A 24,640-nucleotide genomic window follows, 5' to 3' on the forward strand; every position below is an offset into this window, starting at 1 on the left:
GCAGTGATTTTCACATCTGCTGTGAACCTCGGCAGTTAAGTGTCAGCCTAGCATACCAGTGCTAGTTTGCTCTGCAGCTAGACTCTGCTGTCCATTTATTTTCAAACTTATACAATTTGTGCAGCTCAACACTACAGACCAGTGTCAAAATGAACCTATTTTGCTCAAGGATAAGGAGCAAACTGTTCTTCCTCCATCTTTTATGTAGATATTAGCATTTCCTTCTAATTGGCCCTGTAGTCCACCACTACTCAAACATTGCAGGCATGACTGTGAGCTCTGCCACTCCTTCAGCAGTGTCAGCAGGTGAACTGCTATCTGGAAAGATGGGAGAAAATCAGCCAAGCATGCAAATCGCATACCAAGGGAAAAATCAATTAGAGGGCCAGAGGTCCAGCTGTGAGGTGGGGCACTGGCAGAGAAATTGTGCCCATCCTGGCTGTTAACTCCTGGGGCAAATGCATTATCCCATTGAGAATGGCATCCATTCATGCCAACCGTGCATGCTTCAAGAGTGCCTTTTTCCACCTTGCTTTTTCTCTCTAATTACTCATGCATTTTTTTTCCAAATGGCTGGAAAACTGTTATGAGGCTTTAGTAATTTGTCTTCTGGGACCGTTCCTCTCATAATCTGATACAATGAATGTATTGTGGAATCTTAACAATATTTTTTTATACAATATCTTCTGCTAACACTCTTTTGTTCTTTCTTTCTGTGCAGGTACAGAATGTCCTCAACTTCACGAGAAGCCTGAATACTGATACAGAGTACGGGTAGCGAGTAGTGGACAGAGACATTCTTCCCGTAAGGTATCAGGACAATGGCTTCCCACACCAGGAGATGGAATTTTTTCACTTTTTCTTGCTGCATTATTCTCCTTTTGGTTCCCCTTGTGGCTACGAGACCACAACAGCCTTCAGCAGCAACCAGAGTACGTGAGGAATACAGTACCTTCCGGGCAGAGCACCCTGAATGGACATTTAATCACCTTGCAGTGGACCACAGAAATGGGAATGTGTACCTGGGGGCAGTGAATCGCATCTACAAACTCTCACCTGGGCTGGACGTACAGGTGTCACATCAGACTGGTCCAGATGAGGATAACCGGAACTGCTATCCACCCCGTATAGTGCAGCCTTGTAGCGAACCACTCACATTGACCAATAATGTCAATAAGATGCTGCTCATGGACTACCGCGAGAACCGGCTGCTGGCCTGTGGCAGTCTGTACCAGGGTATTTGCAAACTCCTTCGTCTGGATGATCTCTTTAAGCTTGGAGAGCCCTTCCATAAAAAAGAACACTACCTCTCTGGCGTCAATGAGAGTGGCTCCGTGTTTGGGGTCATCGTGTCTTACAGTGATGCCACTACTGATAAGCTTTTTGTGGCCACAGCTGTCGACGGAAGACCGGAGTACTTCCCGACAATATCCAGTCGTAAGCTCACCCGTAACTCTGAGGAGGATGGGATGTTCGCCTACGTCTTCCATGATGAATTTGTTGCCTCCATGATTAAAATCCCATCGGATACATTCACAGTGGTGCCAGACTTCGACATCTATTATGTCTATGGGTTTAGCAGTGGAAATTTTGTGTATTTTCTGACATTGCAGCCCGAAATGGGGGGAGGCCCGACAACCGGGTCATCCTCAGCCGGACGTGAACAGGTGTACACTTCCAAACTGGTGCGACTCTGCAAGGACGACACCGCGTTCAACTCGTACGTCGAGGTTCCTCTTGGTTGTGTTAAGGGTGGGGTTGAGTATCGCCTGCTGCAGGCAGGCTACCTGTCCAAGGCAGGTACCATCCTGGCGCGTTCGCTAGGCATAGGACCTGATGATGACATCCTTTATGCTGTGTTCTCCAAAGGACAAAAAAGGAGGCCCAAGGAATCATCCCAGGAGTCGGCTCTCTGTGTGTTCACTCTGAAAGAAATTAATGAAAGAATTAAGGACCGGCTACAGTCATGTTATAAAGGAGAGGGAACCCTGGACCTCGCCTGGCTCAAAGTGAAAGACATCTCGTGCAGTAGTGCGGTAAGTACATTCAGCACTCCCCTGCTTGTATACCTTCCATTTGCAGAACAATAGTAATTGTGACAGTGACTATAGTAACATGGTTATGACTCACAATGGTTGATGTGAAAACTTTTAATTTTAGGGCTAGTCATCAAATTGTATACAAATGGAAAGTTTAGAAACAAAACCATTCAAGTTTTTACCAGAACTTAGGGCTAATTTTGGTCAGATAAAGGCACACATATGAGGTAGTGCCCAATAGCAATAAACTAACTCTTTTGATCAATGACTTCTGGCTGTGCTTATAACAAGCATTTCACCATTTAAAACCATTTCACTTTCCTACACAGTCTAGGAAAGGACCCCAAATCTTATAGTTGGGGTCAGAAGTTGTCAGAAGATCCATAGAGAATGAGTAGGAGGTGTAGGCGATTTCATGTTAAGTGAAAGAGAGAGAGTACCAAATAAAGTTGTAACAGGCAAAGGTTTAACATAAATTCCAAGAACTTCAGATAATGATTTAAAGATCAGAGACCAATATTTGTGTAGAGATGGACAAGACCAAAGACTAAAAAATTAGATGCATGGGCTTGAAGATAGCGATCACACTTTGGATCTACCTCAGAATATGTTTTAGAAAGTCTAACTTTGGTCCAGTGGGTACGATGGAGGATTTTACACTGCATCAGAACCTTTTTATAAAGCAACATTTTTAATAGTTCCCTGGAAAGTGACTGTTTTGAAAGCAAAAAACGTATATTTTAAACTGTGGGTGTTTGGGCTAAATTAATTGGAAAATTTGTCATTACATTTTCAGTCTTTATTTTAAACCAATTTTGTTTTACATGTATTTTACACCAATGGTATTTTACATTTGTTTTACTCAGATATTTTAAAAACCAACGATCACTGATCACTAAATATGTATAAATACAGTTTTAACAAATGCAGGGGACATACTTTGGCATTGTTTACTTTGTATTTCTCTTGATTTAATTCTCAGAGCATTGACAACATAATTGCTACCATTTTGGTTACCAACTTCAGTTCAAGGAAAAAAATAAAATAAAGATTTTGACCTAGCAGTTTTCCCCTTTGATTCGATAAAATAAGATTCAATTCTTAAAATGTCTCCTTGGCTAGGATGCTCGGTGTGGATTCTGTTTTTCTAGACATTTTGATAAAAGGCAACCAAGCTGTATAAATGTGAAACTTCCAGACTTGAAGAATCAAAGTATATAATAACACCGTATTGAATTCCAGCCATGGAATAGTCATCCACCCAATAAATTCTTGCTCCTTTCAGAAACCTCAGTGCCAGGTCAAATGCTACATAAATAGAATGAGCTGTTAAGGATTGTACAAGAAAGGTTCCTTGTAAATAACATGCAATTATTTTGAAGAATTTTGTAGTAGAATGTAAATACCATATGAAGACCATTGTACATATACAAGACCATCATATTACCATCACTGTTCCATGGTACTGCCACTGTACCTTTTTTAAGATGGTGAATGAGGTAACATGACGGTTTCAGCTTGAAGGGTGTGATTTTTGGCTATTTTTTCTTGATGTAGAGAGGATATGTGTGTGTGGACTGATGTGGAAGTGAAACTGACACTCTCACACACTTACAGGCACTCGCACACAAGAATAAATGTGAAGCAGACTGTGAGAGAATGCTTTTGTGATAAGTGTATGGCTAGGGATGGAGGAAGAGAGGGAGTTATGTTGAGGAATGGTGCCATTTCTGCGTGCTCTGCAGTATGGCCACTGCAGCATAAATTAAAGAGAGAGCGTCACAGTGAGGATAGAGAGATGGATTGCCTGTGTCTCCTCCTTTGGTAACTATGGCTACTGCCCCCTTATTTAAAAGCCAGACAATTGTTTGATTGGGGAAGAGAAAAAGACAAGTGAGCTCAAACACATTATATCTAAGACTGATAAATGCTCTGTTACTGTTTAAATTATTTTCTCAGAGAGCTGCTAGTTCTCACAAACAAATATAAACAGAAAAATACAAAGTCATGCATGCATAGGCTTATAAAAGACAATATGAAATTAATTATTATATGAAATTATTTACTTTAATAAAATAAAATGCTTGTGGTCTTAAGCATTATTTACAGCATGTTATTCTGAAGAACAAAGTATTTCATCTCTATATAAAAAAACTGATTCAAGCCAATATTGTATGTTTAACTATACAAGCTCATTTTCTATTTTTTTTTTCAATTTATCTTTAAAAATTGTTTAATGTAACCATTAAGTAGTCTTTATGCACCGCTAACTTAATGCATTGTGAATGCTGTCTTTCACAGTAAGCAGACTAGGTATAAAGCAGCGCCCAAACACCCACAGGCAGAAGGAACATGAACATGATTGCGCTGACTCACCTATGAATAAAAGCACACGCTCATAGAGGGATACATTCAGACACTCATGTGTTTCAACACTTACAAACACACTTATTCGAAAGCATCCAAGGGCAAAAAAGAATGACATGTCTTTCAGGCAATTCTGTAACTGAAGTTAAACGCTCTTGGGCTGTGGTATTCCTGAATCTGCTCAATGGGACCACATTGACAAGATAAAAAGTGGGAAATGACAGGAGTGATAAAACGGTGCATGAACCTGATATCTGAGTGGGGGAGATGATTTTACAAGAATCACTGTTGTTAGTCTCAGATGGGTTTGTGTTTTCAATAATGCATGGAAAAACTCAACACTGCCATGTTAGAATATTGCAATAAGGAATAAGAAATGTAAAAAAAGGGCAGCTTTTTGACTCCCTGATATGAAAGTCTAATTAAGTAAGCAGAGAAGCGCAGTGAGATCAAGCAAGCCTTTCTTCATGAATGTGAAGATAACATTCTCTCAATATTCAGCCCTCTGCAAACATTACATCAACATGACGTGATAGTAATGCAGGTTCGGTGAAGATATGAAAGTGATGTATATCTTAATATCCTCTCTGTGCCCTCTGCAAACGATAAGGATATTATGCTGTGAAAAATCATAGCATAATGTAAGCCTGGCTCATAAGCTTGGCTCATATCTCTAGTTCTGTCCAAAAATCAGGTACTAGCAGTTATCGTCATGTATACTGTGCAGGCAGATGACATGGATGAATAGCTTTTTTATTATTTTAGATGCATATCAAAAATAATATAGAAAAATATATGAACTATGATCTAATCTGTTTGAGACCTTACAATGAGAATAGTTGGTCATAAACTATTTTACAGCTTTAGTAGTTTGTCTTTTATCATTTAAAAAAAAAAGTCTTTGACACAACGCATATCATTATTTTTCCAGTGTCTTGCACCATGTGCCACATTTAAGATGGCGTGTCAAGTTCAATTTAGCGAGTTCAACCAGGCTTCCTGAGACACCTGCTTTCTGTCTGTTTTATACATAAGGATTCGTCATGTGTGAATTTTTGTATTTACAATGATGGCTTATGCCACAACGTTTCACTGTATAAATAACTGTAGTAAGCATGGTTCATTTTGTATGTGTCAAGTGCAAGCAGAAATGTATGTGGAGAGGCAGCAGCAGAATTCTGCACTTTGCTGACTCTTTCAAGCTCTCTGTTAGCCTCCCCATGGTGTTTTTTTTTCCCAAATTAATGAACAGATGAGCAGACCCACTGCTCATTAGGGCAGTCAGACTTTATGAAGGGGCACTGTTAATGTCAAACATGATGTGCGCGCACACACACACACACACACACATTTACAAAAGAAAGGGTGTGCATTTCACTATGTGAGACAGAATAACCATCTTCATCAGTTCATTAAACCAGACGTAGACTAAATATTTCTAGATGACGATAATGAAGTCATCTCTCACACACGTACACATAGCCGTGGCACGTCACACACAATGGTCATGCTGTCACCCTCATTAAGAAGAGATTGTGTCTCTTTGAAATATGCACCACTATGTATGTGACATGAACTCTTAATTACGTACTGCCTAGATGCAATGGTGCCCTCTTTCTGTGACTTAAATGTATGTATTACCCCCCCCCCCCCATTATTTTAATTATTTGTATTAATTTATTTATGTACTGTTTGTTTGTTTGTTTTATATATATATATATATATTAGGGCTGTCAGTTATACTCGTTATTAATGGAGTTAACGCCAACCCATTTTTAACGGCGTCAATTTTTTTATCATGCGATTAATGGTCTTATTGGCCTAACAAACTTTGTAGTTTTCTTTCACATGCTTTTGCAACAGGACGTGACATGCGTGCGCTGCGCTATGAAACCCATTCATTTCAATGGCTTGCGCCATGCGAGGACGTTTTGTTGCTTCGTCGACCAAAGCGCAAGCGGATCTAGCTAGACCATAAACAAAACAACATACACGCCGCACACACACGTTTGGGCTTGCGAGCCGGCCAAATTGTTGGTTAACGTTACATTTTAAGCAGATGACGAGCGCGAGATGCCGAATTGGATGCCCTAAGATTCTGAATGGAAAGTTTACTTTTAAAAAGTTGCCAAATTGTCCCATTGACAAGACCAAAGTGATCTGTCTGTTTTGTCGTTGTGAGCTATCATCATCGCAGCACGTCCAGTTTGAAATACCACTTGATGGACATGCACGCACACACACACACACAGCTAATGCGAATTCTCCGCCCCCTCGTCAATATCAGGACCTCATCAGTATTTCTTTCACCCTTTTATTGATGGACAGTGTTACATTGTGTGAGAGATTATTTGCTCCAAGTGAGAATTCTAGTGTGAATTTGAACACAGTATATGCCAATGTTGTTTTCAATAAAAAACATTTGCACAAAGCAAGCCGATCCACTTTTCCATGTTCATAAGAGAATAAAAATGAGAAAAAATAACGGGACAAAAAGAAATCAAGAGACATTTAGAATAGATAAAAATGTGCGATTAATCGCGAGTTAACTATGACATTAATGCGATTAATCATGATTCAATATTTTAATCGTTTGACAGCACTAATATATATATATATATATATATATATATATATATATTAAAACGCTGTCAAAGGAAGTATAATTTGCCATATACAGGTTCATGAGATTCAAAGTCAGGCCCATGTTCTCTTAGTCCCAAGTCCAAGGTTTGATAAGTCATGCTCACAGCTTTACTCCCACAGGGTTACAACTGGCAGCTGTGTGCTGCTATTTAAAGATCAGACACATCGAAGGGGAATCCAAATGCAGAGGCAGAGATCTGAAGCTCGCTCAAGACTACTGTAGCTTTGGCTGTGCCAAACATCTCTCAGACTTCCCAAGTGCCTTTGGGCCCAGACAGATGAGTGTTCAAACATGAACAACAAAAGGCGTTGTAATGTTTGTTTGTTTTTTTTTGTTGTTTTTTTAAAGTGTATGGGATTGATCTGTGATTGACTGGAACTTTTTGTGAAACCAAAAACAAGTTAACTATATTGTTCCATTTCCAAATATTTCAACAAAGGAAAATGCGGTATGCTATATTTTTCATGTTAATTGTGTCTTGTCCCATTTTGCATCAGGCGTGTCGTGTACATTCCGGTTAATTAATTCTGATATTTTATACTTCTTTCCAATAACAAATCATTGTAAGGGAAAAGATGATTATAAAGCGCTTGTGATGATGCAAAATGTGCATTGAAGTATCACATAATGAATGTAATAGTGTGTAAGTTTCTATATAGATCATTCTGTGTTGACATCTGACCTATAAAAAAAAAAAAAAAATCTGCAAGCGCCCCATGTTCCCTACGTCAGCAGAAAGAAATGGTGTGGAAATGAGTCTGGCACAGTAAATTCATCCCTCTCGTCTCCCGGAGTGATGTATTCAAGCAAACAAGGGTGCACCACCACCCGCTAATAGGGTCTTTTTTCATTAATTTATGCATTTTTCTCAACCTCTGCTCAGTTATAGAGACATTGCGGTCAGAGAGAGATAAGAACATTTTAAATTAAGATTGGTCTCATTATTATTCATAATCATCTCAATTATAAGTCATTAAAATCCGGCTATAGGCTGTTCCCTTACAGCTGTCAGTCTCTCTGCATGCTCATTACATATTATTGCCAAATAATTAGCACCTTTCACTCTCCTAGACAGACCATTTTTTTTATACTATCGAAGTGGCTGTCAGTTCTCGTTAGTTTCCATCTGCTAGTCATACTTATTTTTCCTCCCCATTAAAGGTGCATTTAGTAATTACTGTGTTGCGTTGATCTGGCAGTTATGTTGGACTTCTACTGACATGCAGCATTATGCAAAAACATTCACAAATACTAATGCCATTGTTAAAATATGCTATTCACATTCAACTGTGATTCATTTATTTTTTTAATGACCGAAATGATAAAATGGCTTTTAGTAAGCCTCTGAATTGACAGGTCTTGATACGATGTTGTAAATTACTTTAGAGATTTTGTTCAGAAACATTGTGGGTGCGGTCTCATTTATTATTGCTCGGCAAACTTTTGTTGGGGGCCAAAAGGGCAAAACATTATGATTTTACCATGCAGTGTTTGCATAGAAAATTCACCATTTTGAATGAAAGTAACTTCCGTGTGAGTGGTGCTTCATGCATCGCTACACTATTGTCATTGGACATTTTTTGCCAGCAATTTCGACAATGTGACCATGCTTTATTTTTCATATATAAAATATTTTAAATAAAGGTAAAATTAATGAGTGCACTTCTAAATTGGTCAACATACTGGTTAATCACTGTGAAATATGTAGCCCTCCTGCAATATCTTGATTTTTTCATTAATATTGCTCTAGTTCCTCACCCAGTTTCTCTTTGTTAAAGCTTTCTGGGAGAACCACTTTATGGGATGGTGTGACATGGTTTTAATCAGTCGCGTGCACTGTGCGCACTGCGTTTCCATTCATTAAAGTCGATCTCCAGGTTTATTGGCCTCTGTAATTACGTCTCCCATCGTAACTACTGCAGCAAAGGTCATAATCCATCATAAGATCGTTATCTACTAATCAGCCTAAACTCACTTTACATCTAGATGTGAAAAGGTTGTGCTCTGACACTCGTTGGATATTTCTTGAGTGGGACAACACTTTTGTAGTCTTTCCTTTACAGCATTCTTTGGAGCCATCATAGTTTTGGATTGTGGCACACATACATGTACAGTACACTCATGTTGACAAGACTGCGTACACAAGCACATGTACAAACATATTTAAGTGGCAAAACACAAAAACACAATTTGCATTCTAAAACCACCTTCAGTATAACCAGTCTTAAATGAATGCATTTTTTAATATACCCAACACACAACCTTAGAAGAGCACATAAATGCAAACCCCAAACTTCGTTTAGTTTTTTTCACAAATGCTGACATTTCACATCCCAAGGGTTTCATTGATCCACAAAGGGTGATGCATGTGGTGACATTCGTTTTTATCATTGAACTGTACTCAGCCAAATCAAACAAATGGCTTTTTCTGATTGGTGTCCTGAGCTTTGTTTAAATGGTGCAATGGCGGCAATCTGACAGTTGTCATATACCTCCAGTCTAGCAGGTGATTTTTTTTTTTTTATATCTGTATGAAGTTTGAAGAGGTGTAGAGCAGATGTAAGAAAGCTTTACAACTCACTGGCTTTTTAGATGTCATCATGGGTCTGTGAAAATCCTGTCCATGTGGCGTAGTTTAGATTTTGGACTGTACTGTATGTCTTTCTGCGTAGTGGCAAAAAATTGGAATTTCCTTTATATCAGTAACACTCGTTTTGATCTCTTTTGACAATTTCTTTGAAATTCTCTGGTTCATATCTCAGTTTCAGCCAATGTTGGATCAAATTATAAGGGGAAAGCGCTTTCAAATGAAGGTCTTTGCTGTGGAAGCGGAAGCTTGCAGAATCTCTTTCTTACTGAAGGGGTTCACAGTCATTAAGTCATTAAATGTCATTACGTGCAGACAGTTGTGCGATATTCAACACTCACATCTTTTCATTCTCCCTTAGCGGAGTTCTTTGGTAAAGTTAGCACTAGGTAGAGGCCACAGTAGGATGGAAACTGAGATGATGAGGCCTTTCATTCAAAAGAGCATGATGGTAGGAATGGGTGATGATGTGTTAGCTACACTCTAAAAAATGCTGGGCTATTTTAACCCAATTTTGGGTAAAATATGGACAAACCCAGCCATTGGGTTACATTTTTAAATGACATTTTTTACCCAATGGCTGGGTTTGTCCATATTTTACCCAAAATTGGGTTAAAACAACCCAGCATTTTTTAGAGTGTAGGCATTCAGCTACGATTGGTGATTTAGTATTATTTTTTGGCTCTGATATTTAATCTTTTTGAAATGCATTTATTTATTTTTAGATTGATTTTGATATTAAGTATTTTTAAGTGGTGGTGCTTTATAATTCTCAACTTAAAATGAATAAATTAATGAATCTTTATTTTTTTTTAATTATGTCTCGCTAGTGGTACAATTTTAATAAGGATTTTTAAAAATAACATTATAATTTATAGTATAACAATGTACATGATGTATATTACATGTCACTGTGTTTTAAATAATTAGTGTTTTTAAAATTTGAGTCACTGTTATATTGCGGCATAATATAGGACAAAGGAGCTTGAAATTAATTATCCAATATCTAAATGATAAATAAAGAAATAAATATATCCGCCACTAGCAAAATATCATGCCTCCCTACTTGTCAATTTTGCTTCTCGAGGCCTCTCCACCTTACGTTTGTGCATAATTTAGCTGTTTTTGAACACGGGCAGTTTTAAATCACGTTTGGTCAAGTGAACCTGAAATCAGTCTAATTATAAAGGGTTTGCTTAAAAGCGATTTGTCGACTGGTTGCAATTTTGTTAATCTCTAATAGAATGCCATTATGGTGTCTTCCAGAAAGGTTCTTTTCTGTGGAGAGCTAGTGTGATTGTCTATCAGTTGTTCAAACCTCCGACCGAGTGGAGAATGCACCAAAATCAAATGCATAACGGACACAAAAAACACAACCTCTTAAATGCTGCAGAATTGTGAGAAACAAGGATTGCCGTGCTCCGAGCTGATTGAGTGTTGATATAATTACGTCGAACATGGAGCTGAGATTTGTGGGAAATAATGTCTTTGTTGCTAACAACAATCCCTGCGTGAGATATTACTTGAGCATGAAAAGGAAAGACTCTGAAAGGGTAATTATATGACTGTGCAGAATTAGCTCTTGAAGAGCCGATTCATCATCTGAATGATGTACACTCGCAGCAATGATCAGGGTTTATTTGCATAAACTCTGCATTTTGATCAAACTGTGATCTATTAATAGCACATTAAAATGTTTTGCGGCCTCTCAGCTAACAGTGAGGAATACAAAAGCCGTTTTTGAACTTAAAAAGTGTGCAGTTCATGCTCTAGACCTCCATTCAGGGTTCCTTTTACTTCTTGTGCCAGATGCTCTTAAGGTTGGTCCCCTATGTGCTCCAATTGGACAAAAAGACCTAGAACAAAGCTTCTGAAAAAAAAAAAAGCTTGGATTTCACTACTTGCGTTTCTATCCTGGGACACAGAGACGCCGGCACAAGGGAAGAGAGCTGCCTTTGTGTTGCTGGACGTAGCCAGGCAGCGAGTGGTCCGAATGACCTGATTCTGCTTCCCTGTCTCTGGAACCAGTTCAAATGAAAAACGGCGCCTGCGCCGACCCAGAAGCTTTTAGTTGCGCTCGTCAAACCATTCCCTCCTCCTTTCTTTCTCTTCCCCCAACCACCACCTCCTTTACACCTTCAGACGCGCAGCGTGAAATTGCCAATAATGCGGCAGCTTGTTCGAGCGCTCCGCACCGAGAGCGAGCGAGGCGGTTGTATATGGAAGGGAAGCATTAAAGTCAGAGAAACGGAGAGCACGAAGAAGTGGAAAAGGTTGATGGCCGGCAGGGAGGGCGCCCCCTCTCGCACATGGGCTGTCGAAAGATGTTATTTGCGTCGGGATGGGGAGAGAGGAAATGTCATGTTTATGTGGCTAGGTAATGAAAACGTGTCTGCTTCCTGAAAGGTTGACAGACAGGAAGCCTATTTCATTAGATTGCAGCACATAGGGTCTGATTGGCATGTTGTTCCCCTTGCCAGAAATACCGTGGCATATGCCAATGAGAAGACGACGAGACACATGCTCCATCCCCCCTGTCTGTGTCACAGGCATATGCGTCCTGCCACATGAGGCCTGGGCCTTCTGATAAAATAACCACAATGCCAAAAGGCATTAGTCTGTGTCACAACTATTACGGTCATTGTGTTTATTCTTAGCGCAGTTTTTTTTTTTTTCAATCCTAACATCAGAGGTGGCAAGTCTTTGTAGCTGTTGCTATAAGTCTGCTGTGTTGGGGCTTTACACATTTTGACCCGTGTAAGCAGGATCAAGGCTGTGATTGCGGTCGAGTTTCTTTTCTTTTTTTTTGCGTGTGTAAGCAGGTGCACACGTAAAAGCAGATTGCTGCTGCCTCAACAACCCATGATGATTCATGGCCCCCGATATGGACAGGAGACATCTGCAGAAAGACTAACACTGCAGAAAACAGATCTTTCATGTAGCTGCGCCTCTCTAACAGGAGCCGTGTGCACTAGAAATGAGCACAATTACTCTAGGCTGGCATAGGCGAGGCGAGCGGCACGCAGACTTTGGCTGACAGCGGAACATTTCTAAAGGTCAGACATCTGCAAAGAGAGAGAGAGAGAGAGTAAAAAAAATGACGTTGAACCTTTCCCTGTTCCTTCTTCATTTCTTTATTCCTCATTCCGGCTTCTATTGAATGAACTGAGAAATGAGTGTGGTGTTCGCTATCGATTCGGCCGATCACTCATAAACCGCCATTTTAGAGAGACAGCCCCTGTCTTCCATTTGCTTAATGAAGGGTCTTGTATCTCCTGACCGCTGACAAATAGACATTTGCTATATTGCATGTAAAGACCCATCCGGTCACTTGATTGATCGTGTCTCTCTGAGGTTGGTCTGATAACTGCTCTACTACAGATTTGTCCCCTGGCTTGGAATAGATTTTCAAAAATATCATTAGCCAGAGGCCGTTGTTATTAAGATAAACTCCGCTTCAAATGTAATTGAACTCTGATCAAGGGACTATGTACATTATTTCAGTTCATACACATTCTGTTAGTGATAATGTACATCCAGATGCTTCCTCTCCCGACCTGGGCATCACTCAGGATTGCCCTTCGCCCACTTTGTCACTTGGGACTGTGCAGTGGGTTGGTGCCTAGGGGCAAAACAAAGCTCAAGCTGTCTCGTGTTTCATGTTCTAGGCCATTAAAAACTTAAATATTAATGCCAATAAAGCAGTTTGAGACACCTGTGCTGCTTTTCAATGATGAACAAATATGCGGGATGCTTTTAAAACAAAACTAAACCCTTTAAAGTGTCTGACATTATGTAGGTCAACTTTTGTACATAAACAGTGGGAGTTTTTGTAATATTTGTGCGTTTACATTTGTGCGGTTTTTATGTGGTTTTACATCCTTCTAGCCAGACCAATGGTGTGTGTGTATGTATAGACACATATACATATAATATATACATTCATATATATATATATATATATATATATATATATATATTAAAAAATATATATATATATATGAAGAGTTCAGATGCAAAAGCCTCTAAGTGCCATTTGAAATTTTCTTCTAAAATGATCATTTTTATCAAGCTTGTATATTTAAGTTCAGTAATTTCACTTAAATGGCAATGAAGATTACCTATTAATTGTCATTTAAGTGAAATTACTGAACTTGAATATACAAGCTTGATAAAAATGGTCATTTTAGAAGAAACTTTCAATTTGCATTTAGAGGCTTTTGCATCTGAACTCTTCATATATATATATATATATATATATATATATATATATATTAAAAATGAATCTTTTTGAATCAGGATAATATATTTAAAAAATCAGTTTAAATTAACATTCACATTTTATTTCTGAGCAGGCCTGATCAGAGCCTGAGGAGGCACTCATGAATGAATTAAAGGCCATGAGCATATCATATTTGGCAGCACTTGAGAAGTGTTATGGTTTCATGCCCTCAATGAGTCAAAGCCCTGGGCATCATTAATCATGCTTTCGATTTGTTTGACATTTTATCCTGAGGTCTGTGCAGCTGTTTCAATGAATGCCGTTGTTTCCAAAGCCCTCTCAGCAGACTGAAATATGGATGCATTATCAAATTATTATTTCTATATCAGAAGCTGTAAATCACTCTATTCTGGCTGACACTGGCAACTTTCCCAGCCATATGTTACATGTCACACAAAGTCACACGGCATCACCTGAAACGCCATATTTAAAAGATGTTTTTTAAAATGCTTTTCACCTGAAATGATAAATGCACTTGGTCTTATATCAGATAAACCCCTCAACCCATTTTAGATATGACTGGCTGAGTTGATGCTAAATAGTGAAAATGATGAATCTGTTGTGAAGCTGCCTCGCAAATGGTCCAGTAAACGTACTGTATGTCGTGACAATCTAGCCTTTTCTCTCACCTTGGCAGCATTTTCCACATCCTTGTGGCCATTGTCTTTTCATCTCACTACTCTAAACTAGACCGAGTCAATAAGTTGATTTAGTATGCTTGACTAGTTCATTTAAATATTTTAGAGACTGTTAATGCGTTAGTTTGCTCACTACTCGTAATTGATTGAATTAAACATCCTTTGTTCTCCTTTCTAGCTTCTAACCATCGATGACAACTTCTGTGGTCTGGATATGAACGCCCCACTTGGCGTCTCTGAGATGGTACGTGGAATTCCACTCTTCTCGGAATCCAATGACAAATTGACATCCGTTATCGCCTACGTGTACAAGAACCACTCTTTGGCTTTTGTGGGGACCAAAGGAGGTCGTCTGAAAAAGGTAGGACTTTTGTTTCTTTTGCAAGAGCTTGAGAAACCGAGGAGTTAACTGACCCAATAATTGTATCATTGTTCTAAAAAGCATCAGAGATCGAGCTAGTCTTGTGTAGTAATTGCTGACTTTGGGCTTTCTATGACACGTGAGAAGATCAGAGCGTGGTCAACTACATCCGTTCTGTAAGAACATTAGATCCAGTGAGTTTTGCAATCATGGTCATGCTCGGCAATCTTCTGCTGTTGTGTATGACGCGTGTAGAGAGAAACGGTTGGTAAGCGGCACAATGAGAGGCAGGCAGAGAAGGGCCATGGGAATCCCTGCACAGGCAGAGGCTGTCGGGGGTAATTGGATGATGCGGTGCAGGGGCTTTCGGCCCGGTACCCTCTTCTCTGACTGTGCCTCAGAGGGAGCCGTGTCTGAGACGAATCCAAGGGCCAGCCAGACACTGCGCAGAGCAGAAAATAACATTAAAATAGAGAGAGAGCACGACAGCAAGGGAGGGTAATACAGACAGAGAGGATGAGTGAATGAGAGTATCATTTTTCTTTTTTTCTCAAGTGCTAAACCTCCAGGGTGTTGACGTTACAGACGGGGAAATCTTTGCCAAAAGGCAGGATTCCAATTTGACGCATTCTTGTTATTGTGGTGGTGTGTTTTGTAGTTGGGTCTGGCTGTGGATGAAATTTTGGTGCTTATGTTAGTTGTTAGTTGTCCTGGAACTTATGCCAGATTTAAGACTTCACTACTGTATATTAGCTTCCACACCAAGGCATGATGACATTCGCTTTACTCTGAGCATGAGCTGCAGTTATGCTTTCTGCCAAATGCTGGATTCCGATTGGCTGTCATTCATCAGCTGGAAAAGATTGTTCTGAAAGTGATTCCAATGATATTGTTCCTCTGTGTCATTATCTATGTAGTTGTGGTGTCGACTTCCCTGTTATTGAATTAGAACGATTATTAAAACTAATAGTTATTGTTACAATTTAGACTGTTGTAATTATAGACATGGGACACTCATACTTCAAGACAACTAACTCTGTAAGATCTTGCAGGTAATAATGATATTTTTTGTGTGCCATTCCATTACAAAAAATGACAGACGAAATGACGATTGACGAAATGACAGACTCCGAATTCCAGATACGAGCAAGCCAAACAAATCTCTAAGGAACAGACAGACAACACAGCGTGTTTCTCTTTCAGGCAGACGGACGCACATAACCATGCGCACACACACAAACACACAGAAACCTTTTAGTTGCCATTTCAGTGATTGCAGATCTCTGCGGGAAAACAGCCGATGATGTCACACTTGCCTTTTAGACAAAACAAGAAAATAGTCCTCGCTAGCAGACATTAATCAATGAAAATGAGTTTATTACTGCCCCTTTTACATGGTGATTTATAGTCCACCAGCACGTCACACTCAGTAAATTGTTTACTAGCTGAAGACGAGCTCATCACGAAAAGTAAATATTGTCTGGAGCAAATTTGATCGTTTGTGCGAGAGTTGTGCGGAAACCTGGGGGAAAAAGACCCCATGAAATCAAAATGTCTTGTTTTTCCTTGTGTTGTTGTGTTTTTCTTTTTCTTTTTTTTCATTTAATGCAGTTTAGAATCTCCACCAGGTGTTTATTTTAAATTTGAACAGGATAATCCAAGGCTTACTGCATTCAGCATGACTGCGGTTCTCCAACTGTAGTTGGCGCTGTCTCTGTGATTGACTCCGAGAGGAGGTGCAGTGGCAGGATGTTTTGTGTCTCACCGTGTTAAAAGTCAGAGCTGTAGCCAAACCCCAGAGAGAAGCAGTAAACAACTTCTTAACCCTCCAGAGAATATCACACAGACACGTTTTTATAATGCGTGCACACACGGCCATCAGCATAAAAAGCACAGAGCTGAAAACACCAAACTGCTGCGTTTGCTGCAGCAGTTGTTCAGCACCCCTGGCACTACAGCGGTCCCCCAGACCAGATGTGGTTTTGGGACTTGGAAACCTCTTTGTCCCCTCTTGCACCCTTGTGTTTTCATTAATCCATCCATCTATCCATTCCTCTCTCCCTATGCCTTTTTTGTAACCACATATTTGCATTAAATTTTGTATCCACTTTTTTATGTATCTAGTGCAACAAAATAAAGGAATGTATGCTTTATATATTTTTAAATTTATTTATTTAAGGGATGCACCGATATGAAAATTTTGGCCGATACAGATAACCGATAATTCTTTATATTTGAAAGCCGATAACCGATATATCGGCCGATATATTTAAATCCAAATTTTTATCTAATTTTGAGAGCCTTATTACAAAAGCAAAAGTCTCACAATTAAATCCATGTCCCAAGCGCACGATTATAATGATGTTCTCATTATAGTGTTGTTTAGACAGATTTGCGCTGTACATGTTGTACCGAACCATACTTTCATTTTTTTAAAGAGATTTCAATAATATGTCAAGAAAATATAAAACATAAACAGTGCTCAACAAGTGTCTCTGCTGAAGGGAATAATACATTATTTATCGGCTTTAATATATCGGCCACATTTTCTTACCAGGCCGATAACGATAACATAAAAACTGAACATATATCGGTCGATACCGATATGCTGGCCGATATATCGTGCATCCCTATTATTTAATACAAATATTTTATGATGTAGATTATTATTATTTATAAAATCAATTATGAAATAATAGTATTTAAAGTGCAATTTTGTTCATTTACATATACTTCTGACATTGTAACAGTACAAAGCAGGTTGAAAATATGCAATGTTTACTCGTTGTCTGTGTCCCTAATTCACATTTATTTGTCTGCAAAAGTGCACTCTGACATAAAAGACCTTTGACAGCTTTCGGACAGTTGGATCAACAGGACAGAAGGTGTTGTTTTTCAGCTTTCACCCTCTGGCATAAAATGCTGTATTTGTTGTCATCCAGTTTGAAATGTTGACTGCAAGATTTTCAGATTTTCCTTTGTGGGATTCTCTCCATATTTGCCACAGCATATTTTACAACGCACTGGATCCTTTGCTGGAAACCAAAAAGTAACTCACTCTCACTAAACGTTTATTATTATTTTTTTAGTTCTTGCACCAAGGAACGATACAAGTCAACACTATTTTGACTAAAAGTCTGCTAAGGAGTATTTCCTACTAAAGCAATGCACCATTTGACTCTGATCAAGTGCTTCCATAGCTGGTGTGAGTGGCCTTGGACGTCAACATATCAAGTGCATTATAGGTGTTGAATTTTTCCTACGTAATTGGCAAAAGGGAAGACAAAATCCTCTCTTCTTTGTTTTTCATAGCACAGATTTCAACAATTTTTCACCTTTCTTACTAGACATAAGCAGCAACGTTTTATTGAAAGCCCATTTTGCCAGCAGTAAAGTACCCCTTTAATTACATTTAAATATAGGCCTAGCCCTACATTTATATTATAAATGAAATTTATGCCACCACATATGATTTTACCCGTTGGCTTAACCAGTAGGCATCTACATTATCCTTTCAAAAACCCATCATGATGCCTTTCAGTGTTTACGTGTAATAAATAGGCCATATGGCCAAGGCCTCAATCCTCCGCTTTAGCCAGTAGCTATGTCAAAAAGGGTGAAATTAAACCTATTAATTGCGGTCAACGAATCTGTTTTGAGCCAAGGGTGAAGTCGACAGTCTTTTAATCCTTTTGCGTTAGGCATCCGTGGCAGCCCGTTTCACTGGCGGGATACACGCAGACCAGGAGGGCCGGATAAGCCCCCCCGCCGAGGTGATAATGCATCCAGTCGAGAACCTCAGCCACTCACTCAATACAATGAGCAGCTAACCTTGAAGCAGGCCTGGCACAGGAAGTCTGTCTGACAGCGCCCAGTGTGAAGGACAGAGGGGAAAGTGCTTGTGTGTAGATGGGTCGAAGTATGTGTGTTATCTGATGAGGTTCTGTGCATTTAGCCATGAGGTGTGCACTGAAGTGAATTTTTCAGCCCTTGGAGACGCCACTGCAGTTCAAAGGGCACGATTCAGACACTGTAAAATTGTTCAGACTGTGGATTCAGGTTGTTTCAGGATGACGGCTCAGATTGCCGGTTGTCGATGGTGATGGCTGGCGGAAAAGGCTTCAATTTGTCTATGAATGGTAAAAGGTGGTTGGGAAAAGGTCACGTCATCCTTTAGATGTGACTGCCTGTATGTCCCTCTCTCACAAATTTTTGTAAGCATGTAGGGGTGAATACAATCTGTACAGGATTAGGGATGTGTCAGTCTACTAAGGTTTGAATGAATGTGAATAAACTATTAAATAAACAAATAATTATTAGTAGTAGTAGTTCTTTATTGAATGTGCATTTATGAATGTATAAAATATGAAAATATAAATTGTTATAAATGTATTTTGTCTGTTGTTGGATGATTAGTCAACTGGTTTACCACCGTGACCCATCCCTATTTTGTGTGCCCAAACCTGGTGGGTTGGCTCGCCTTTGTTGGATGTGTGTGTTTGTTTGGACGCTCACCACAAATGTAGATTATTGAAATGATGTGAGAGAGCTGGAGCCACTGGAGCAGAGGATTAAGTGTTGAAATTTAATGATGAAATATGCTGCAGGACTGCGTGCTTTAGATGCAGGGGAAACTGTGTGTGTGTGTGTGTGTGTGTTTCAGAGTGCATATGCGAATATGGGCATGTTGAGTGTGTGTGTGTCGTGTATACAACAGTTTTATCACTCTCTTTGCAGCTGCTTATGCCAATCCCCAGAGGAAAATAGTGGTTTCGAGTTGGGTCTTTCTGCAGAGAAACAGAGCAGGCCTATAGAGAACCATCTAGTGTGAAAGCACACAACTCATTTGTTAGAGACACTTCAATATGTGTATGTCCTGAATACGTCTATGACGGCAAAACTTAGGCCTCTTCCCTTTATGAATCTATGGGAAGGTTGCCATGACAGCCAGGCTGCTCTCTTTCTCTATCTCTCTCTTGCTTACCATGTGTTGTGGCATGTTGCAGTAGATTCACTTATCGAAGAGAAAAGAACCATTTCCTGTCGTGTGACAACAACCCAATCTAGAGTAGAAATCGAACACAACAGACATTTATCAGATTGGCTGAGATTAAACAACAGATATTATATATCAGTCTGCTCTGCCGTAATTTATCACATTCACACGATCATGGGAAAATAATATCTCCTTATTTTGGAGGGGGGTTGGTAAAGCAAACATTACTGCTATCTTCAGTAAATGTAAAAATATAGTTAAAAAAAATCACATTTTTCATAGTTGTCCTTTCTTTTCCTAAGGCTTCCATGGTTTCAGTGTCCACACTATAATGTGTTGATAAACCTCCTGTCTGTCTTGTTGCCTCTCTCTCTCTCTGTGCGTGTGTGTCTCATTCCATTTTAATGACTCTTTTGTGCAGTTTTCTAGGCGAGTTTAGCTGCAGTTGGTCTGTTCTGAGGCAGAGCTGGAAACCTTTTGCTGCTGTTGTTTTGTGGGTAAAGCCTGCAAATGAGAAGTGAGGCGCAATAATGACCTGGGAGCGGTCTGAGATCCACACTGCCGACAACATGCTGGTCTGTTAGTGTATCTGGGGTCAGACATACACACGTACACACACACACACACCAGCCTCTTATACTGGGCTTATTATTCAGCCTCAGAAAAGAAGGGAGGGCACATGGGGGAATGAAGGTAACTGAGAAAAATAGGAGGATGCAGCCTCACCTTTTTGTTCTTTGTAACAACACAGTCAGTGACTTCACAGAAAGCCTCCCCAAAGGCATCCTAACATCATTTATGATCTAGAACAAATTCAAGTGATAAGCAAACTAATAATACAATGCTTATTTCTCTCTAAAGATTTAATTGAAAAGTGATAACTGTAAACAAATTCACTTTCGATGAACAGGATTGTGGAATATTATAAGCTTTCTTGATCTTATATAATTTGATATCTGAATAATATCTAGTTTAATGTGTAAATTTAAATGAATACATTTACCGCCCTGAGTGCTGAAAAAGGTATGTATGCTAACACTCAAATCTTTGGGATTGGTAATGTTTTTAAAGTCATTTATCTGATTGAAAAAATACAGTAAAACATGTCATATTGTGAAATATTACAATTTAAAATAAATTCTAGTTCGGAACCTTGCAAAAAGAACAGCATTTATTTGAAATAGATTTTTTTTGGAACATCATAAAAGTTTACTGTTACTTTTTGATCAATTGCATCATAATGCATCCTTGCTAAATAAAGTATTGATTTCTTAAAAAAAATAAAATAAATAAATGAACTTTTGAACAGTAGCTCATGCCACCTCACACTTGGCATACTTTGGCATTCAATCATATATACTTTGTGTACCTGTGAATGTTCCTGACATAAGGATGTGCATTAGATCTGTATCAGTAAGAGGAAGGTTTGAGCTATTGCACTGCATGAACAAAATGGGTCTTAAAATAGCCATGACATGTCAAGCATTTGATATGTGTCTATTTTTAGTGAAGCTTTGTTTGGTCTACCACTCCTCTGTGCCCTCTATAATTGATAAAGCCCGTTTGCAGCTCTGCAGGGTGACTGCACATGGGTTCTTCTGTTACATCACTGATTACGCACAGCATAGATGGAGCAGAGTATCATGGGGATTGTAGTCATTGTGTTATTCATTGTGCTTGTCTCTATTATTAATACTGTTAAATTTAAATTCAATGGTTTTCTGTCTTGTAAGAACAAATAAATCACGCTCAAGCCTTCTCTTGTTGGAAATTTAAAGACATTTTTCCCTGACCATTTTAAATTCAGCCACAGTTCCAAGTTTGTGACGTTCTTGGATGTTTTCTGAAAGGAAGTGAGAAATCAAAGCTGACAGAGACACCAAAAAGGCGAGAAAGAGAGAGAGGGAAAGAGAATATTCTTGACTATGCTCATTCATAAGGAGGGTTATTCATCCCGAGGTGAAGCGAATGCCAGAGCTCTGTAATCATACTGCTGTAATGGAGGATACGGGCTCCGCTCTACCATTCAGCGCCAGTTTAAGATATGCGGGGCTTAGATTACCATGTCTATTTTAGCTGGGCTGCATCGTGTCATTTTTGCATATGTGTGTGAATAACTGACATTGTGGGTTGTATGGATGTGGCAGTGTTAACTAGGTTGTGTTGAAACGTTCAACTAGTAGTTTGCTTCACAAGGGGTGCTCAACTGGTTTTGTTTCAGGAAAGCGGGAGAAAAAAAACTAAATAGAAAAATTTCAAAAAATTACATTTATTTAGATTTATACTGTGTTATATATAGTTTTTTTTAGCTTATTAGTTATAGGCTAGTTTATTATTAAAAAGTAAACTGGAAATTACAGTAAATACTAAATTTGGAATGAATACAACTAATAAGACAAAAAAATGTATAGTAAACATGGATTTTGCGCTTAGCTTAATATTTTGCTTTGTAACAAGCTCAGATGAGTCAGTCGTTGATTTATTTTGACATGTTTGAGTATTGCCTTTCTCAATATTGCATGTTACACTACTTGGAAAAAAAGTTTAAAGGGAAATCTACACTGTTTCGTAAACAGCTGATTGTCACGCTACTAAAAAATGCTCACATATTCTCTCAAATATGTCTTCCAAACGCTATGACTCTTTCTTTCTGCTCTGTCCTCTCACCAAAATTAGCATGTCTGGATCCGCCCTGAAAGTCCAGAACCCTCTTGTATTTTATGAGAAGCCTTATTAAAGCATTATGAGCCAGACCTTTCCTTTTAAACAGCAGTAAATCGACCATTAAGACTGCCATAAAACTACGCCCTGTAGGAGATGCCCATCTTCGAATGGCAGCTTCGGCTTCTACATCTATGAACTAATGGACGTCTGCTAGAACCACCTCTCTCTTCCTCAACAAACTCTTACAGAAAATCAAACTCTCATAGAGCATCAGAAGCAGTTGTGTTATTAGATTAATGCCTATTAGTGTTAGTCGTGAATTTTGGAAGGTGAAGAATTTTTTTTTTTTAATGCAAAATCTCTTGGTATATTAAGAATTAAATGTTTCTGACATGTATGACTTACTTTTTGGCTGAAATATCCCTTAAAGAAGTTAAAAAACATTTGATGCTTTTACACACACAGATAATTCACAGTGTAGGAAATTAAAATCAAGTTTACTGCATTGCATAAGCAACTGCACAAAACCCATAAATCACCATCGGATGTGTAATTTTCCTCAATTCTCCATTATAATCACTCCTCCCGGTCACGTTTGCCAGCTGCATAAGGGCTGCATCCTGTCCAAACTGGTTTAGAACTTCAATGTCTCTGTTTTGCTTGTACCCAGTAATGTCTTGTAATGTGCTAAGTGTATTACTTCATTCAGTGCTGCCGCCTCTGTGAGCAGACAGCCATACCAAGCTCAGGACTCGAGTTCAAGAGATACTTCTGTTGGGTTTAATCAACCCAGTTTGATCTGATCCACGCGCCTGGCGATGTCCAATCAACTGTGTGTGCGCTTGTGACAGAGTTTGTCAACATGTTCTTAAGCTTGCGGAAGTGCTAAGTGTGTAAGATGGTGAGGGAATGATTAGAATCAGACATGCTGAGGCGCCACTCCTTTCAGCCAGATAGGAACTCCTTGATTCTACATTAATTACTCTGTGTAACAGACTGTGAACATTCTCTTTCAAACGTTTAATTAAAACCAAAGTTGATCTTTAATTAAATAGTGTGGCGAAAGGTTATTCATATTCGTTCGGCAACTCCAAACTTCTATTGTTTTAATTAGTCTTTGAAACGTCTTTGTGTCTGAAGATGACGGTTGATTTTTTTTTGTTTGTTCCAGGGCTGTAGTTGAAAGCAGAACCAGGTGTAAGAAAGTTTGAGTTGATTAATTTAAACATGTCAACATTTTCCATTTGTTTATTTTTTTATTAATCTTTTAAACATGCAATAAAAACCCCATAGGCTGTACAATGATGTGTTTTTACACAAGGAAAATCCATTGCTTTATCAGCTGAATTTATTAACATTAAACTTTACAGTTAAGCAAATCTGAAGACAGAATGCAGGGCCTACTTTGTTCAGCTGATTTGTGTTCCTTGAAACTGTAACGCATAAATTATAGCCGTCATTGAATGTGTTGTGTTAGCATTGCGACGGAGAAATATCTGCTGTCCTGCTTAACCGCAGAGCCAGCTCTTTATCTTTTTCTTTTGTTCCTTCATCTTCATTTCTTTTCCCTTTCTCTCTCTCTCTCTCTTTCTCTGATTTATGAGCCGTGGTCTTCACATGTCACTGTAACAGTAGAGGACATATTGCAGGTGAGCTTACATTAGCCAATCACTGCGCTCCTAGTCTCAAGAGGTGACCGGTGTGACTCTCTGCTGTGGAAGCAGGAAAATGGGCTTCCTCACAACTGGGTCACTCATTCTGTTCCCTTGACAATACAAGGCAGGAACAACCTAGAAAAGGTGCGCAGCGGGTGTGTGTCTGCTGTTATTGAGCTCCTACCCCCCCATTTTGTTGCTGTTTGTAGGATAAATATCATTTACATATGAAAAAGGTTACACTCACACTTCCTTTACATGCACTATAGCAGAAAGATGTCTCAAATTATGCTGAAATTAAGGCTCAGCCCTCATTTCCTTCATTCCCTCCTTTTCTCTCGTCCCTTCATCCCCTGCTGACAGAACCATCACCCAACCCTTAATAAGTGGATTTTTATCTCGGC

General features: G+C 39.0%; 1 protein-coding gene across 1 annotated transcript in view; it reads left to right on the forward strand.

Annotated features, from left to right (window-relative positions):
- The window catches only part of plxna4 (plexin A4), a 203,848-nt gene that overhangs the window by 14,940 nt on the left and 164,268 nt on the right, over window positions 1–24,640 (forward strand). Inside the window, exons 2-3 of the mRNA XM_039668055.2 lie at window positions 722–2,036; window positions 14,739–14,921. Coding sequence (XP_039523989.2) covers window positions 822–2,036; window positions 14,739–14,921 — 1,398 coding nt within the window. The 5' untranslated portion in view covers window positions 722–821. The remainder of the gene's footprint in view (window positions 1–721; window positions 2,037–14,738; window positions 14,922–24,640) is intronic.

Source organism: Pimephales promelas, chromosome 24, assembly GCF_988280905.1.
Source record: "Pimephales promelas chromosome 24, fPimPro1.hap1.1, whole genome shotgun sequence".
Classification (NCBI taxonomy): domain Eukaryota; kingdom Metazoa; phylum Chordata; class Actinopteri; order Cypriniformes; family Leuciscidae; genus Pimephales; species Pimephales promelas.